The following is a 19,966-nucleotide window of genomic DNA, read 5'->3' on the forward strand; positions in this document are numbered from 1 at the left end:
TATAAGCATCAATTCTAGTCCAGGCTGCTCCACTTCCAATCCAGCTTCCTGCTAATGTGCCTGTGAGGGTAACAGAAGATGGCCAAAGTACTTGGGTTCTTGCCCTCCTTGTGGCAGACCTGGATGAAGCTCCTGGCTAATGGCTTCAGCCTGGCCCAGCCCTGGCCTTTAGGTTGTTCATTTGGGAATGAACCAGCACATGGGAGATCTCTCTCTCATGCATGAACTGTGTGTTTCTCCCTCTCTCTGTAACTGTACCTTTCAAACAAATAAAATAAATCTTTTTTAAAAATAAATTTAAATAAGTAACCTCAATGAGAAATGAAAACAGTGATTCTCACCGCTAGACATAGGGTCTTGACTCTCAAGGTACAGTAACAGTCAACAAAAATTCAGGTGTTTTTACTATTGAAATATATTTTCTGGGACTATTCTCAAAACAGTATGTAGGGGCCGGCGCTGTGGCACAGCGAGTTAACGCCCTGGTCTGAAGTGCCGGCATCCCACTGCTGCTCCTCTTCTGATCCAGCTCTCTGCTATGGCCTGGGAAAGCAGTAGAAGATGGCCCAAGTCCTTGGGCCCCTGCACCCACGTGGGAGACCCGGAAGAAGCTCTTGGCTCCTGGCTTCAGAATGGCACAGCTCCGGCCATTGCAGCCAACTGGGGAGTGAAGCATAGGATGGAATATATGATAGAAATTTTAGTCTTAGATTAATCTGAAAAGAGGAGTTAGGGAACAACTGAAGGTAGAGAGATAAGATAAACAACTACTACTCCAGACAATGAGCTATTAGGTAATCTCCTACAAATGTGCACAAGAAGGAATGACTCAAGTTAAGTAAGTAAGAAAAAGAACCCCAAGGAAGCCGTATTTTCTGTGCCTGGCTTTCACTCAGAACAATTCAGAGATACCACTTGTTCTATCTGTGAGGTAGAGCTCCACAACTCACAAATGTCCATGTCTTAATTCTGTTAGGACAAAGAAACAGTCATCATTCAACCAGAAATTAGACTAAACTAAGGATAAAAAAACAATAACAATTCCACTGTTCATTTAGATGGCCCTTAATGGTTTGCAAAATTCTAAAATGTAATGAAAACATATCCCCTGGAAAGATCTGATGTTAGAAGTTTATGTCACTGATTGATCCATTTATTTTTATTTTATTTTATTTTATTTGACAGGCAGAGTTTGACAGTGAGAGAGACAGACAGAGAGAAAAGTCTTCCTTTTTCCATTGTTCACCTCCCAAGTGGCTGCTATGGCCCGCGCGCTGCGCCAATCCGAAGCCAGGAGCCAGGTGCTTCCTCCTGATCTTGCATGCGCGTGTAGGGCCCAAGGACCTGGGCCATCCTCCACTGCACTCCTGGGCCACAGCAGAGAGCTGGCCTGGAAGAGGAGCAACCGGGACAAAAACCGGCGCCCCGACCAGGACTAGAACCCAGGGTGCCGGCACCACAGGCGGAGGATTAGCCTAGTGAGCCACGGCGCCAGGTGCTTCCTCCTGATCTCGCATGCGCGTGTAGGGCCCAAGGTCCTGGGCCATCCTCCACTGCACTCCCGGGTCACAGCAGAGAGCTGGCCTGGAAGAGGAGCAACCGGGACAGAAAACGGCACCCCGACCGGGACTAGAACTCAGGGTGCCGGCACCACAGGTGGAGGATTAGCCTAGTGAGCCACGGCGCCAGGTGCTTCCTCCTGATCTCCCATGTGCGTGTAGGGCCCAAGGACCTGGGCCATCCTCCACTGCACTCCCGGGTCACAGCAGAGAGCTGGCCTGGAAGAGGAGCAACCGGGACAGAAACCGGCGCCCCGACCGGGACTGGAACCCAGGGTGCTGGCACCACAGGTGGAGGATTAGCCTAGTGAGCCACGGCGCCGGCTTGATCTGTTTATTTGTTCAACAAAAAATAGTATACATACTGCATGCCACTGAACAGAGTCAAGAACTAAGACAGCTGAGCTTAAGGCAGAAGGAGAAGCCATGGATTCCCAGGAGAAAGCCCTGTTTCTTCTGTGACACCATCTAATTCTTGGACAGCCTAACAGCTTCAGGAACGGCCCTATTAGGAGATGTGGTAATCACCTAATCTAGCACCTAATCCAAAGAAACTACAGGCTCTATTATACTTGCAATATCTTCTGTATTCATAATCGTTTTCAAGTTAGATGCTTTATACAACATCTACAGTTTAGTTAACAGGCACGGTTACTCACTGAAATTCATAAACAATTAAGAACCAATTAGGCCAGCGCCGTGGCTCAATAGACTAATCCTCCGCCTAGCGGCGCCAGCACACGGGGTTCTAGTCCCGGTTGGGGCGCCGGATTCTGTCCCGGTTGCCACTCTTCCAGGCCAGCTCTCTGCTGTGGCCCAGGAGTGCAGTGGAGGATGGCCCAAGTGCTTGGGCCCTGCACCCCAGGGGAGACCAGGAGAAGAACCTGGCTCCTGCCTTCTGATCGGCGCAGTGTGCAGGCTGCAGCGCGCCAGCTGCAGCGGCCATTGGAGGGTGAACCAACGGCAAAGGAAGACCTTTCTCTCTGTCTGTCTCTCTCACTGTCAAACTCTGCCTGTCAAAAAAAAAAAAAAAAAATCAAAACTAAAAAATACATTCATTTAAAAACGTACGTGTAAAAATTAACTACATTTGTAAAGAACACCACAAACATTAGTCTGAGGGGAGCACCCCCAACACTTTCAAAAGAATAAATTTTATGAAGAAGTATTTTTTAACACAATAACTTTCAACTGAACATTCAGTGCACTCATTGACCAAATAGCAAGTATTCAATAATTATTGAATTAAACTATCTGGCCCACATCAGTGAGATAATTCAGGGTAGCCTAGTGAAAATTACACAATAGATATAATGAGATTAATAAGAATATATATTTTTTTAATTTAAGAAGCAGAAAGATAGAGCTCCCATCTGTTGGTTTGTTTCCCAAATGCCCAGAATGGCTTGGACTGGGCCAAGCTGAAGCCAGGAGCTAGGAACTCACTGAGGGTCTCCTGGATGGGTGGCAGAACCTAGAAGGGGGTTTGCATTAGCAGGAAGCTGGAGTCAGGAGCAAAAGTTGGATTTCAAACCCAGGTATGGTGATATGAGACATGGGTATTTTTTATTTTTGTTCTTTTTTTAAAAGATTTATTTGCTTATTTTTATTTTTTTTTAATTTTTATTGTGAAAATCAAAATTAGAGAGAGAGAGAGGGAGAGTCACAACAGGCAGGATTGGGCCAGGTCAAAGCCAGGAGCCAGGAGTTTCATCCAGGTCTCCCACATGGGTACAAGGGACCAAACATTTGGGTCATCTTTCGCAGCTTTTCACAGGCCATTAGAAGGGAGTTGATTTGGAAATGGAGCAGTCAGGACACAAACCAGCATCCATATGGGATGTCGGTATCACAGGCAATGGCTTTACCACCTAATAAGCCACAACGCCAGCCCCCATAATATGGGTATTTTTAACTGTAATCTTTTCTTTTAAACTTTTGTTTAGTAGATATGAATTTCCAAAGTAAAGTTTATGGGTTACAATGGATTTTCCCCCTCATAACTTCCCTCCCACCCACAACCCTCCCATCTCCCGCTCCCTCTCCCATTCCATTCACATCAAGATTCATTTTCAATTATCTTTATATCAGAAGATCAATTTAGTATATATTAAGTGAAGATTTCATCAGTTTGCCCCCACACAGAACACAAAGTGCAAAATACTGTTTGAGCACTAGTCATAGCATTAATTCACATTGAACTACACATTAAGGACAGAGATCCTACATGAGGAGTAAGTAAGTGCACAGTGACTCCTGTTGTTGACTTGTTTAAGGCATCAGCAATCTCCCCAGGCTCTAGTCATGAGTTGCCAAGGCCATGGAAGCCCCCTGAGCTCACCGACTTTGATCTTATTTCGACAAGGCCATAGTCAAAGTGGAAGTTCTCTCCTCCCTTCAGAGAAATGTACCTCCTTCCTTGATGGCCCTGTTCTTTCTACTGGGATCTCACTCGCAGAGATCTTTCATTTAGGTTTTGTGTTTTTTTTTTTTTTTTTTTTTTTTTTTTTTTTTTTTTTAACCAGAGTGTCTTGGCTTTCGATGCCTGAAATACTCTCATGGGCTCTTCAGCCAGATCCAAATGCCTTAAGGGCTGATTCTGAGACCAGGGTGCTGTTTAGGACATCTGGCATTCTATGAGTCTGCTGTTTATCCGCTTCCCATGTTGGATCGTTCTCTCCTTTTTTGATTCTATCAGTTAGTATTAGCAGACACTTGTCTTGTTTGTGTGATCCCTTTGACTCTTAAACCTATCAGTATGATCTACTGTGACCTGAAATTGATCACTTGGACTAGTGAGATGGCATTGGTACATGCCACCTTGATGGGATTGTATTGGAATCCCCTGCCACATTCCTAACTCCACCACTTGGGGCAAATCAGCGTGAGCATGTCCCAAATTGTACATCTCCTCCCTCTCTTATTCCCACTCTTATATTTAACAGGGATCACTTTTCAGTTAAATTTAAACATCTAAGAATAATTGTGTGTTAATTACAGAGTTCAACCAATAGTATTAAGTAGAACAAAAAAAAATACTAAAAGGGATAAAGTATTAAATTGTACATCAACAGTCAGCACAAGAGCTGACCAAGTCACTGTTTCTCATAGTGTCCATTTCACTTCTCCAGGTTTCCTTTTTGATGCTCAGTTAGTTGTCACCAATCATGGAGAACATATGATATTTGTCCCTTTGGGACTGGCTTATTTAATTCAGCATGATGTTTTCCAGATTCCTCCATTTTGTTGCAAATGACCGGATTTCATTGTTTTTGACGGCTGCATAATATTCTATAGAGTACATGTCCCATAATTTCTTTATCCAGTCTACTGCTGATGGGCATTTGGGTTGATTCCAGGTCTTAGCTATTGTGAATTGAGCTGCAATAAACATTAAGGTGCAGACCGCTTTTATGTTTGCCAATTTAATTTCCTTTGGGTAAACTCCAAGGAGTGGGATGGCTGGGTTGAATGGTAGGGTTATATGCAGGTTTCTGAGGAATCTCCAAACTGATTTCCATAGTGGCTTTACCAGTTTGCATTCCCACCAACAGTGGGTTAGTGTCCCTTTTTCCCTACATCCTCGCCAGCATCTGTTGTTGGTAGATTTCTGTATGTGAGTCATTCTAACCGGGGTGAGGTGAAACCTCATTGTGGTTTTGATTTGCATTTCTCTGATTGCTAGTGATCCTGAACATTTTTTCATGTGTCTGTTGGCCATTTGGATTTCCTCTTTCGAAAAATTTCTATTGAGGTCCTTGGCCCATCTCTTAAGTGGGTTGTTTGTTTTGATGTTGTGGAGTTTCTTGATTTCTTTGTAGATTCTGGTTATTAACCCTTTATCTGTTGCATAGTTTGCAAGTATTTTTTCCCATTCTGTCAGTTGCCTCTTCATTTTCCTGACTGTTTCTTTTGCAGTACAGAAACTTCTCAATTTGATGCAATCCCAAATGTTAATTTTGGCTTTGACTGCCTTTGCTTCCAGGGTCTTTTCCAGGAAGTCTTTGCCAGTGCCAATATCTTGCAGGGTTTCTCCAATGTTCTCTAATAATTTTATGGTGTTGGGTCGTAGATTTAGGTTTTTAATCCATGCTGAGTGGATTTCTGTGTAAGGTGAAAGGTAGGGAGGGGTCTTGCTTCATGATTCTGCATGTGATGTGTGGAAATCCAATTTTCCCAGCACCATTTATTGAATAGACTGTCCTTGCTCCAGGAATTGGTTTTGGATCCTTGATCAAATATAAGTTGGCTGTAGATGTTTGGATTGATTTCTGGTGTTTCTATTCTGTTCTATTGGTCTATCCATCTGTTTCTGTACCAGTACCATGCTGTTTTGATTACAACTGTCCCGTAGTATGCCCTGTAGTATGCACCAGATTTGGTACAAAATTTGGCTTTGTTTTTGTAGTACAAGATTGCTTTAGCTATTTGAGGTCTCCTGTGTCTCCATATGAATTTCAGCATCATTTTTTCCAGATCAAGAAGAATGTCTTCAGTATTTTGATTGGTATCGCATTGAATCTATAAATTGCTTTTGGGAGAATGGACATTTTGATGATATTGGTTCTTCCAATCCATGAGCATGGAAGATTTTTCCATTTTTTTGTATCCTCTTAACTGTAATCTTAACACTAGGCCAAACATCTGCTAACATATGCCCCCAAAAAAGATTTTTACAAGGATTTTGCTTTTTTATCTTCTTTCAGTTTTCCAGGAAATGCAGCTTTTGTTGACATTTTTGAAGTTATCTGGTAAGGACAATTTTCTGAATTCTCAAACAGGCATACATAGTTGTTTATTCATACTATATCTGAATCTCTAAAATATGTGTTTTTGGATTTTTAAATTGGCTAACAAAACAATAAAGTATGCTTTGATCGCCTAACCCAAATGTGCCACTAAATTTCAGCATTTGCAGTTCTGATAATTCTTTTATTAAAAAATAAACTCATAATTCTACAAACTTTAAAAAATTTTTTTTTTCGGCCGGCGCCGCGGCTCACTAGGCTAATCCTCCGCCTTGCGGCGCCGGCACACCGGGTTCTAGTCCCGGTCGGGGCACCGATCCTGTCCCGGTTGCCCCTCTTCCAGGCCAGCTCTCTGCTGTGGCCAGGGAGTGCAGTGGAGGATGGCCCAAGTCCTTGGGCCCTGCACCCCATGGGAGACCAGGAGAAGCACCTGGCTCCTGCCATCAGAACAGCGCGGTGCGCCGGCCGCAGCGCGTCTACCGTGGCGGCCATTGGAGGGTGAACCAACGGCAAAAAGGAAGACCTTTCTCTCTGTCTCTCTCTACTGTCCACTCTGCCTGTCAAAAAAATAAAAAAAAATAAAAAAATAAAAAAATAAATTAAAAAAAAAATTTTTTTTTTCATTTTATTTGAAAAGCAGAAAAGCAGAGAGATAACAGATGGACAGGGATCTTCCCTATCCGTGCGTTCACTCCAAAAATGCCAGCCAAGGCTGGAACAGGCTGAAGCTAAGAGCCTGGAAATAAATTCGGGTATCCCACATAGGTGACAGGGACCCAATTCCTTGAACCATCATTTGCTGCTTCCCAGAGTGTGTGTTAGCAGTCAGCAGTATTAGAAGTAGATTAGCCAGGATTCAAACCAGGCACACAATATGAGATGCAGGCATAACCAGAGACAACTACTACAACATACTCCCACCACTAGTGATTCTCATTGGTCCACAAAAAAGCCTATGTTTAAAAAAAAATTTTTTTTAATTTATCTTAAAGGCAGAGAAACAGAGAGGGAGGCGGAGAGACAGTTTCCAACCACTGGTCCGTTCTCCAAATGTCCACAATAGCTGGGACTGGGTCAGACTGAAGCCAGGAGCCCAGAATTCAATCTGAGTCTCCCAAATGGGTAGCAAGGAACCAACTACTTGAGCCTGCTGCCTCCCAGGTGCACATTAGCAGTTAGATGGAACTGGAAGCAGAGCTGGGGCTCAAACCTAGGCACTCTGATATGGGATGTGGGCTCCCTCAAGTGGGAGGTCTTAATTGCTACTGAAAACACTGGCCCCGGTGCCTCATTTTTGGCTATTATGCCTTTCTTCTTTGTAATGTTAATTTGTACGGACTTAAGACAAATCCTAATTTATGCTGAACAACAACACAAGTACACACTGGTGACCAAAAACAAAAAATCCACACACAAACATACAGAACACTATATAGGTATAAACACACACATGCTTGTACTTTATTCAACTCAGAATAAACCTGTTTTTAAGTTCTACATACTAAAAGCAGTAAATAGACATAAAAAATTAAACAGTACAATAATGTTATCTATAAACTAACTTTCAGGAGGAAATATTTTAGTAAATACTTCATAAACATCTCTTATTAGCTGAACACAAATTACTGTAACTTTCATAAGTATATTGTTATTTATATTTTTATAAAATAGAAATACACCCTTAATTTTATCAACATTAAGTCTACTATAGCTAAAAACACTCTGAATTCCAACTAAGGTACTGGCAAATCTTTACAATCTTAAAAATGTAAATGAAAATACTCCACACATGCAAATTCTAATCACTACAGATAAGCTAGATGCTTATGAAATTCCTCTGAACCTTCTCAACAGACATTTCTAGACTCTAATTCCAATTAAATTTAATGACCAATTTTTTTTAGAAGGTGATTCTAGTTTTGGTTTGTGATTCTAGTTTTGGTTTGTTATCGTTGTTGAATAACTACTTCAAAACACACAAATTTGATTCCCAATAAGTGATGTGATCTCAAGTGGCATAATGTTCTCCTTTTGCCAATATGTCCTTTTGGTAAAGAAATGCTCAATTTCCCTGAAAATCATTTTGCTTAAAACAAAGCACAGGAAATTTGAACATTAAGACATAGTTTAAATAAAAAGAACAAAATCATAACAAAGTGTAATTAAAACGCTCTTACCCAAAGTCTTTCTATAACATTTTCCTTTCAAAAGGAATCACTGCACAGAAATTAGCTTGAGGATAACGTGTTGTTTGCTGTGTCAACTAGTCCTCTGTCCTCCGCCTGTCTTTTCTTTTTTCATAAACACTTCTGAAACAGACTGGCCTACCCAAGATAAAAGGCCACATCTCAGTGCAGAGAAATTTCTAAGTCTTCAAAAACTAAAAATACACCCATGTTTATAACAATATCATTCACAATAGCCAAAAGGTGGAAATAATCCAAATATCCATCCACAGACAGATGGATAAACTAAAAGTGGGGTATGTGTACATGTGTGCATATGTGTGTGTGTGTATGTGTATAATGGAATATCATTCAGCCTTAAAAAGGAATAAAATTATATCACATGCCACAACATGGATAAAACTTGACAACATTTTTGTAAGTGAAATAAGTCAAACTCAAAAAAACAAATAATGTATAATTTCATTTATGTTAGGTATTTAGAGCAGGCAAGTCCATAAAGACAGAAAGCAGAATGGTGGTAACCAGAGACTGCAGGAAAGGGGACTGTCATTTCATAAGCACAAGATTTCAATTTTTGGAAATGAAAAAAAAAAAAAAAACCTGGTGTTAAATTGGAAATGGCATAGAAAATTAATTAATTTTAAAAAAATATTATGTAGGATATCTGTCTTTAATGTGCTGTACACTGTTATTTAATTCTATAACTAGTACTCCAACGGCATTTTTTTCACTTTGTGTTGCTATATGGGGGCAAACTGTTGAAATCTTTACCTAATATATACTAAACTGATCTTCTGTATATAAAGAGAATTGAAAATGAATCTTGATGTGAATAGAAGGGGAGAGGGAAAGGGGAGGGTTGCGGGTGGGAGGGAAGTTATGGGAGGGGGGAAGCCATTGTAACCCATAAGCTGTACTTTGGAAATTTATATTCATTAAATAAAAGTTTAATAAATGAAAAAAAAACCAAATTGTATAGCATTATAAAAGATATACTGAACATTGCTTTCTTTGCATATCAGTATTTGGGTTGCTTTCACATTTGGTTTCATAAATATTGCTTCAGTATTCATGTGCCTGTGGATTGTGTCTCTTAGTGGCATATCTGGCAGAGAAACTGCTGAAGCAATAAATAATCCCATGTAAAAAAAAAAAGATTTCAATTTTACAAATTAAAAACAAACAACAACACATTACCCTCAAGCTAATTTCTATGCAATGATTTCCAACCACTAGCCCCCTCCCCAAATGCCCACAAATAGCAGGGGCTGAGTCACACTGAAGCCAGGAGCCCAGAATTCCATCTGGGTCTCCCACATGGGTGGCAGGGACCCAACTACTTGAGCCTGCTGCCTCCCAGGGCGCACATTAGCAGGAAGATGGGACTGGAAGAAGAGCTGGGACTCAAACCCAGGCACTCTAATACAGGACATAGGATCCCAAGGAAAGGAAAATACTGTATGGAAACTTTGAGCAAGAGCTTTTTGATTACACTTTGATACAATTTTGCAAGTTGAAAAGACTTCTAGAGATTGGTTGTATAACGATGTGATTGTATTTACCACCACCACACTACATGCTTAAAATGGTTAAAATGATAAATTTTATGTTATATGTATTTTAGCAAAGTTAACATTTTTTTTAAAATGGAAGGACAAAGTTTTAGTTTCAGGGATGGTAGAACAGTGTATAGCAGACTAACTTTCTTACACCAAATAAGTGGGAACTCTGGGGAAAAAAATTAAAGAACCATTTAGAGACACTAGAGAGCAATAAAAAGCAGGTAGAAATTAGAGAGTAATTTACTCTAGAAAGAAGGGGATGGCAATGGGTAAAATCCATGTGCACACAATTCTCCCGTGAAGATTACAACAGTTCTAGGCACAAGGCATTACAAACCTAAATAGAATGTCGACCTCCTTTTTTATCCCCCCTTTTCAATTCAAGATATCAGAAAACACAAGTACAAGCTTCCAGAGCAAATGGAATAAAGGCAGGAAATATTTAAAATGATGGAGCCACAAAATCTGGTTGCAAACTCTCAAAACCATTTCTGACTCCAAGCCACAGGGGTATAGGGGTAGGACTACAAAGACACTGGTGGAAAGCAACAGCAGGAAGACTGAAAGAGCTGAGCAGATTCTTCAACAGTAACTGCTCACCACAGGGAGACAAGTCTAGAGTTGGAGTTTCACCACGTTGGAGGTGTGACCCTGGGCTTACCTTTGAAAGAGTCAAGAAGTAGATGGGTTCAGCCTATAGCTCAACACAGAGAGATTCATCTTACAGTAACAGAACTGCCTTAAGGGGGCTGGTGCTGTGGCGCAGTGGGTTGAAGTCGCAGTATGCAGCACCAGCATCCCATATGGGCACTGGTTCAAGTCCCAGCTGCTCCTCTTCCAATCTAGCTCTCTGCTATGGCCTGGGAAAGCAGAAGAAGGTGGCCCAAGTCCTTGGGCCCCTGCACCCGTGTGGAAAACCTGGAAGAAGCTCCTGTCTCCTGGCTTCAGATTGGCTCAGCTCTGGCCATTGCAGTCATTTGGGGAGTGAACCAGCGGAATGGAAGGTCTCTCTCGCTCTCTCTCTCTCTCTTTTCTCTCTCTCTTCTCTCTCTCTCTCTCTTGCTCTACCTCTCTCAGTAACCCTATCTTTCAGATAAATAAAATAAATCTTTAAAAAAGAAGAACTACCCTTAAAAAGTGAATGAAACAACTATATTCAAGGTGACCAGCTAGTAATTAAACTGTATACAAAAACAAAAAAGCAAATCTTAAGAAGAAAACAGGATCAAGAACATGTAAGTTAGCATCCATATTGCTCAAAATCCAACTAACACTATAGATAAAAAGAAACCCCCAAAATATAGCACATAGTCCAGAGAAAAAGAAATCTATAGAAACCAACCCCAAGATTATGTATATCTTAGAACTAGCATACAAGGACTTTAAAACAGCTATTATAATTGGGTTCAAGGAATTAAAGATTTTTAAAAATGGTCATAGTGACAGATGGGTGATCTCAACAGAAACAAAAACTGCAAGAGAAAAAAAAGACAGGACTGGTGCCGCGGCTCACCAAGCTAATGCTCTGCCTGTGGCGCTAGTACCCCAGGTTCTAGTCCCGGTTGGGACGCCGGATTCTGTCCTGGTTGCTCCTCTTCCAGTCCAGCTCTCTGCTGTGGTCCAGGAGGGCAGTGGAGGATGGCCCAAGTCCTTGGGCTCTGCACTGGCATGGGAGACCAGGAGGAAGCACCTAGTTCCTGGCTTCAGATCAGCGCACGCGCCAGCCATAGTGGCCATCTGGGGGGTGAACCAACAAAAAGGAAGACCTTTCTCTCTGTCTCTCTCTCTCTCTCTCTCTCTCTAACTCTGCCTGTCAAAAAAGAAAGAAAGAAAGAAAGAAAGAAAGAAAGAAAGAAAGAAAGAAAGAGAATTTCTAGACTTAAAAAAGATCAGAAACTAAAGATGGAAGAATAAAAATTAACCAAAATAAAGAACAGACAGGAAAAAAAAAAAACTGGTAAATTAGATACAATGAAAATTAAAAACTGCTATTCAAAGCCACCATTATGAAAATAAAAGGCAATTCAGAGTATTTTCTTTTTTTTTTTTTTTTTTTTTGACAGGCAGAGTGGATAGTGAGAGAGATAGACAGAGAGAAAGGTCTTCCTTTTTGCCGTTGGTTCACCTTCTAAAGGCCGCTGCAGCCGGCTCATCGCACTGATCCGAAGCCAGGAGCCAGGCACTTCTCCTGGTCTCCCATGCGGGTGCAGGGCCCAAGCACTTGGGCCATCCTCCACTGCCTTCCCGGGCCACAGCAGAGAGCTGGCCTGGAAGAGGGGCAACCGGGATAGAATCCGGCACCCCAACCGGGACTAGAACCCGGTGTGCCGGCGCCGCAAGGCGGAGGATTAGCCTGTTAAGCCACGGCGCCGGCCCCAGAGTATTTTCATTATACCTGTATCTAGCAGAAGACATGAATCCAGAATATACATTTTATAATGAAAATTAAATTATAAGTTTAAAAAAGAAAGACTTGAATAGACACACCACAAATAGAGATATGAAAATGGTCAACACATGAGGAAGTGTTTAAAATCACAGTCACAGGAATACATAATTTAAGGCCACAACAAAATACTATTTCATGCCCATCCAATAGTTAAAACAGAGAGTGACAACAGTGAATTCCGGCAATAATGATGAAACAACTAAAACCCTCAAACACTGCTGGTGGTTGTCTAAAGAAACAATCCCCGGAAGGCGGTGCTATGTTGCAGCGGGTTAAAGTCCTGGCCTGAAGTGCCGGCATCCCATGTGGGTGCTGGTTCTAATCCTGGCTGCTGCTCTTCCAATCCAGCTCTCTGCTATGGCCTGGCTTTAGATCGGTGCAGCTCCGGCCATTGTGGCCACCTGGAGAGTGAACCAGCAGATGGAAGACCTCTCTCTGTCTCTACCTCTCTCTGTATCTCATTCAAATAAAAAAAATAAATCTTTAAAAAAAAGAAACAATCTCTTTGGAACATTATAAATTTAAACATATAACTTTCCTATGATTCACCAATTCTACAGCTAGGTATTCATTTAAAAGACATGAAAACATATGTTCACAGAAACACTTGTTTATAGCAATTATTTAATGAGTTCCCAAAAATTAGAAATAATCCAAGTGTGTAATAGGATAAAGGATAAAAAAAAAAGGATATAATCATATCAGTATAATGGAATATTACTCAGCAATAAAAATGGACAAACTGACACACACACAATGTAGATAATCTCAAAAACATTATTCTGAGTGAAAGAAGCCTGGCAAAGAGTGTTCACCATATGATTCCACTTGTATGAAGTTTCAACATAGGAAAACTAATTTCTAGTTATAGAATGCAAACAATAAAGAGTATGTTGGGTTTTTTTTTAAATTATTTATTTGAGAGACAGAGAAATGGACAGATAGCACCCATCTGTTCACTCCTCAGGTGCACACAACAGTGAGGCTGTGCCAGGCCAAAGTTGGGAGTCAGGAACTCAATTTAGGTCTCCCACATAGGTGGCAGGGACCCAGCCATTTGAGCCATCACTTGCTGCCTCCCAGGGTGTGCATAACAGGAAGCTGGAATTAGGACGCAGAGCTTTCCTATGTGAGATACAGGCATACTAACCGGCATCTTAACTGGTAAGCCAAACACCTGCCCTAGAAGGTGGGTATTGATCAAACCACCGCATGAGACAGATTTTCTGGGGTAAAGGAAGTGTTCTTAATTTTTTAAAATTTATTATTTGAAATGACAAAAAGAGGGAAAGACAGAGACAGAGATAAAACATGCTTCCATCTGCTGGTTCACTCCCAAAGTGCCCACAACAGCCAAGGCTAAAGCCAGACAGAAGCCAGGAATCTGGAACTTCAGCTGAGTCTCTCACACGTGCGGCAGGAACCCAAGTGCTTAGGCCATCATCAACTGCCTCCACGACACATCAGCAGGAAGTTGGATCAGAAATACAGAAACGCAGTGACACGAACCAGGTTCACCGACATGAGATGTGGGCATCCCAAGTAGCAGCTTAACCTGTTGTACCACAATGTCCATTCCAGAAGTGTTCTTATTTTGATTGGGCTTATGGTTACCTGATTGTAAGCATTTATAAAAATTGCTCAATAATGAACTTAAAATTTGTGGATTTCAAAGTATGTAAAATTCACTTCAGTCAAAGCAATGAAAAAACCACAATTTTCAAATTGTGAATAAGTCAAACTTTAAATCCAGTTAAGTGCTAGTAGTCACTGGAGTTTAGCCACTAATACAACAAATATTCTTAAGGTCTTTTTATAGCTCCTAAAAATCTACAAATCCACACAATTGAATTTTTTCTGCACTTAAATAGTACTCATCTTCAAGTTTTAATATGGTGACTTCTATGAAATTCAGCAAGCAAAAGACTTGTTTTTGTAGGTATCATTTGCTTAGTTCTCTTTTAACTTCACATTTAACACTATATACATTCACCTGAAATACTCACTTTTTTTTCCTGCAGAATATTTGAAGTTATCAATGTTTTTAGATACTTGATTTTAAAAATCTTTTTAAACCTTAATCTGATCTTCAAAAATATAACTTTTCTAAACTTCAATATTTATAAATAATTTACTTATTCCCACTTCTATATATATATATAATCTATATATATATAATCATATTGTACCTTCCATAATACCCCCTTTCAGTCTTCTGTAATACAAACCTCACGTATGTGTTTTAATTCTTCTGTAAAGCTAATTGCGATAATTAATTTGCTTGTCCATAAGTAAGCCTGAGTCCTTTCATCCCTGCTGTGGCTTGGATATCACTTGTCCCCCAAAGGCCCATGTTTGGGAGTTTGCTCCCTAATATGACAAGGATGGAGCTGATGGAACATTTAAGAGCTGATGGACGGAGCTGAAGGAACTAGGTCCCCTGAACCTAGTCTGGGGGATACAAGTCAGGGTGTGGAGTGGGTCCTTAGTTCACTGGAGGCATGCCCTCAGAAAGGATTAAGGTATTTGTCCTGAGACCCTTGTTAGTTCTCAGGAGAGAGCTGTTATGAAAGCCTGAGGCTGGCCTCACCCAGCTCTCTCTTGCTTTCCGTCTGGTGATGATTATGTGCTCCCAAACAGAATGAGCTCAATCCTCAGCTACTGCCATCCACCATGATATGATGAGCCAATGTAAGAGCCATGCCCCTTAACCCTCCAAAGATGGAGGTAAAAAACCTTTTCTCTTCATAAATAACTTGCTTTGGGTATTCTGTTATAATAATGAAAAGCTCAATACATCTTCCCCAGGCTATTATCTCTGTAAGAAAAGTATTTCCTGGGGCCGGCACCATGCGCAGAAGGTTAGTTCTCTGCCTGCAGCACCGGCATCCCATATGGGCGCCAGTTCTAGTTCCGGCTGCTCCTCTTCCAATCTAGCTCTCTGCTGTGGCCTGGGAAAGCAGTGGAAGATGGCCCACGTGCTTGGGTCCCTGCACCCACATGGGAAACCTGAAAGAAGCACCCGGCTCCTGGTTTCGGATCAGTGCAGCTGACCATTTGGGGGATGAACCAATGGAAGAGCCTTTCTCTGTATCTCTCCCTCTGCCTGTAACTCTACCTCTCAAATGAATAAATAAAATCTTTAAAAAGAAAGAAAAGTATTTCCTGATGTTGATTTTAGGGAACAAAGAGTATATTCATGTATCATATGGTGGGGCTAACTCCACATGACTGGCCAGCTTCATGTGATCTGAAAATTCCTACCCAGTAAATGTTTGCATTCCTTTCATTAAACACTGATGTATCTATTCAGTCATCAAACACAAACTCATTTAGAAATAAATCCCTAAAGGCATATAGAAAAGAGGACTATTAAATTTGCTAGAGACAGCTGTTTTCCTTTTAGAGCACAAGGAGTTGCTGCACATTTAACTATATATTCTCACTCATCCTTACCTTCTTTCAGAGCTTTATCCATGTTATGAGAAATTACTACCCTTCTAGATTGAACTGTCTCCTGTGAGTTTCCACACATGGGACTCTGAAATGTAAGGAAAGAAAAGATAGATTACTGAATGAATAAATTACATATAAAAATAAAAAGGCCACAAAATGCCATCTAAACAAGCATTAAGATAAAGCTTTAATAGTTCTTTAATAGTTCTTCTTTAACAGTTCTTCTGGAAAAGTAAATAAATGCTTAGGATTAGCTAAAAAATTTTTGGAAAAAAAGAACTGAGGAAGAATGTTCATTACCAGAAATCAAAATAATATGAAACATTGTAGTAATAAACCAACAGAATGATATAAAATACAAAACAAAGCTATTCATATTTGGGAATTAAAAATATAATGAAGCATTCAAGGGGGCCGGTGCTGTGGCGTAGCAGGTAAAGGCACCGCCTGCAGTGCCAGCATCCCATATGAGTGCCAGTTCAGGTCCCAGCTGCCCCACTTCCAGTCCAGCTCTCTGCTATGCCTGGGAAAGCAGTGGAAGATGGCCCAAGTCCTTGGGCCCCTGAACCCACGTGGGAGACCTGGAGGAAGCTCCTGGCTCCTGGCTGTGGATCAGCACGGCTCCGACTGTTGTGGCCATCTGGGGAGTGAACAAGCAGATGGAAGACCTTTCTCTCTTTCTCTGCCTCTGCCTCTCTGTAACTCTGCTTTTCAAATAAATAAATAAATCTTTAGAAAAAAAAAATTTGATCAATAAGGAAAAAATACACTTCAAAAAATTTGATATTTGTGTGGGAAAAAAGTTATACAGACATATTTTACATAAATATGTATGTACATGCATATGTAACTCCATATATAAATATATATACACATATATATTCAAAACTCCAAACTGATTAAGAATGAAATATTTTTAATCTAAAAATCTATTAAAAGAAAACAAGGGAGTGCTATTTATAATAGACCAGGCCTTCCCCAAATAAAACACAAAGTCTAAAAGTTTTAAAAGAAAAAAATAACAAATATGGCTATGTAAAATAGAAAACTCCTGCTTGACAAAAAATGCTATAAACAAAATATTAATGATAGACCAGGAGATAACATTTACAACCTATGTAGCAAATGACTATTTAATATACATACAGGTCTTAAAACAAGAAAATAACTGAACCAAGCAAATTAATTCAAAGGACAAGCATAAAATACAAATGTCCAATAAGTACATGAAAAAACAAGCTACCTTGTTTCAATCAAAGAAATACAAATTGGAGCCAAACTTGGTCTGATCACCAGCCACACCAATTCAATTATTGACACCAGTTTGTAGAAAAAAGAGCAAGGACTCAGGCAGCTATTGCTCAATTGCCTGACTCCCCACGGGATTAAAGGCAGTGAATTTTACAGATTACATAGTGGGTGGATCAGTGCAGGATCAGCTCCTGTGTGGGTCCCTGGTTAGTCCACAGGACACGAAGCCTTCCTTTGATTGGTCAGTGATGAGGGCCAGCATATTTCTTTTGTGAAGACAAAGATGGCCCATGGTTTATGGGCACATTGGATATTATGGCATTTGAAAGGGCCTGTGAGTTCTGTGAGCCTGTCCGAATATTTGAGATGTTAACTACATTCCCACATGAATATCAAATTATCCCGATATCATTTATTGAATAGAGTGGGTTTTTTTCTCACATTGATTTCAAATACCTTCTTTTCTATATTCTTTTTTTTTTTTTTTTTAATTTTTGACAGGCAGAGTGGACAGTGAGAGAGAGAGACAGAGAGAAAGGTCTTCCTTTTGCCGTTGGTTCACCCTCCAATGGCCGCCGCGGTAGCGCGCTGCGGCCGGCGCACCGCGCTGATCCGATGGCAGGAGCCAGGTGTTTCTTCCTGGTCTCCCATGGGGTGCAGGGCCCAAGCACTTGGGCCATCCTCCACTGCACTCCCTGGCCACAGCAGAGAGCTGGCCTGGAAGAGGGGCAACCGGGACAGGATCGGTGCCCCGACCGGGACTAGAACCCGGTGTGCCGGCGCCGCAAGGCGGAGGATTAGCCTAGTGAGCCGCGGCGCCGGCCTCTTTTCTATATTCTTAATTCCTTTATATGAGTCTGTGATTCAGAATGTTGGTTCTGGTTTTACCCTTGTGTTACTTCTTTAATTTAACGAGTTAATATTTATAGAAAGTAATTATATTCCTTTATGCTGTCAATTAAAATACAGCAATCAATATTTTCCCAATTTAAAAAAAAACTGCTGTCACATTATGTATTGCATAAAAGAGAAAAATATATACTCTCAACCATTTAAAAGTGTTTTCTAGTCCCTGGATAGATCTTTATCAAATTAAATGGTCAGTAGATTTTACAGTAATTTTGAAAAATTTTTATAGAATTCATGAAAGAAAAAAATTGAGAAAGTGAGAGAAATTTTAAAATTTGAGTGATTTTTAAAACATCTCACTGATAATTAAAGGTTTTTTTTGCTAGTCCTTGAGTTAATTACTTTCAGAGGGCTACATTGATAAATAATTTTTTTTTTTTTACAGGCAGAGTGGACAGTGAGAGAGAGAGACAGAGAGAAAGGTCTTCTTTGCCGTTGGTTCACCCTCCAATGGCCGCTGCAGCCGGTGTGCTGCGGCCAGCGCACCGCGCTGATCCAATGGCAGGAGCCAGGTGCTTCTCCTGGTCTCCCATGCGGGTGCAGGGCCCAAGGACTTGGGCCATCCTCCACTGCACTCCCAGGCCACAGCAGAGAGCTGGCCTGGGAGAGGGGCAACCGGGACAGAATCTGGTGCCCCGCCCAGGACTAGAACCCGGTGCGCCGGTGCCGCAGGCGGAGGATTAGCCTATTGAGCCACGGCGCCGGCCAATAAATAATTTTAACCACAACTTTTCAAGGCTTTGGCAAATAGTCTGGTTATAGTTTTCCAAACACAGGTATGATGGTTATAGTGAACAATACTGATCAGATGACATAAGCAATCCCAAATACTTGTTTAATAAGTTCCTGAATTTGAGATTTTAAAGTACACACTGACATTAAGGGCTGGGAGAGAAAGTTTGAATGTAGGGCAGTTCATGCATATTTGAGACACATATGTGCAGACAAGTTCATCTACACAACCACATGCAAAACTTTTTAAAATGTTTCCTTTCCTTCACGCCCCCCTCCCCCACCTTTTTTTTTTGACTCCTCCATTAAGGATCAGTATCTCCCAACACAAAGCTGTGTCTTTTGCCTTTCTATTTCATATTCAGATATACTAATGAATGTTTGTCACTAAGGACTATATCTGAATAGTCTCTTTAATTTAAAAAGCTTAAGAAAGAAAGTAAAATGGTGGTTGCCAGGGGCTGAGGGAAACAGAGAATGAGGAATTTTTTTAATGGGCACAGAATTTCAGATTACAAGATGAAAGAAAGTTTTGGAGATGGTGGTGATGACTGTACATTATGAATGCATTTAGTACCACTGAACTGTACACTGAAAATTGGTTAAGATGGTAACCTTTGTTTTATGAGTATTTTACAATAAAAAATTAGGGAGAGAGGAGCTTATGAGAATAACATTTTCTATTTTTAAGCAAAATTCCTATTATTTCTTTGATGTTGATTTTCCAATCTGGCTCTGGATTTTCCCTCACCCTCCTTTTAGGAGTCACTGGGCCTTATTAGAAATAAAAATAATTCTGCATCCCTGTCTCATCCTCACACCCTGCTAAAAAGTATATATGTAAGGAGAACAGGAAAGATAAGAACAATGAGCCAAAAATAACCGGACTGCTACACATGGAAATTCCTTTTAAAGAATTTAGTATTCATGGAGCCAGAACCTTCTCAAGGCTCCATAAGTTTAAGTTAGCTACTAATACTCTCTCTTTCAGGTCACAAGAATAGAATATACCAATCATTTCTATAAGGTGGAATTTCAGAAAGAAAGGAAGGGCAGAAGAAGAAAAAAGAAAGGGAGGGAGGAGGTGTGGGAGGAAATTAAAATTTAAACA

General features: G+C 40.7%; 1 protein-coding gene across 3 annotated transcripts in view; it reads right to left on the reverse strand.

The window, feature by feature from the left end:
* SNX25 (sorting nexin 25) overlaps positions 1-19,966 on the reverse strand; it is a 163,177-nt gene that overhangs the window by 114,336 nt on the left and 28,875 nt on the right. For all 3 annotated transcript variants that reach the window (XM_062212755.1, XM_062212754.1, XM_062212756.1), the window contains exon 2: positions 15,964-16,048. In XM_062212755.1, coding sequence (XP_062068739.1) covers positions 15,964-16,048 — 85 coding nt within the window. The remainder of the gene's footprint in view (positions 1-15,963; positions 16,049-19,966) is intronic.

Source organism: Lepus europaeus, chromosome 16 (assembly GCF_033115175.1).
Source record: "Lepus europaeus isolate LE1 chromosome 16, mLepTim1.pri, whole genome shotgun sequence".
Classification (NCBI taxonomy): Eukaryota; Metazoa; Chordata; class Mammalia; order Lagomorpha; family Leporidae; genus Lepus; species Lepus europaeus.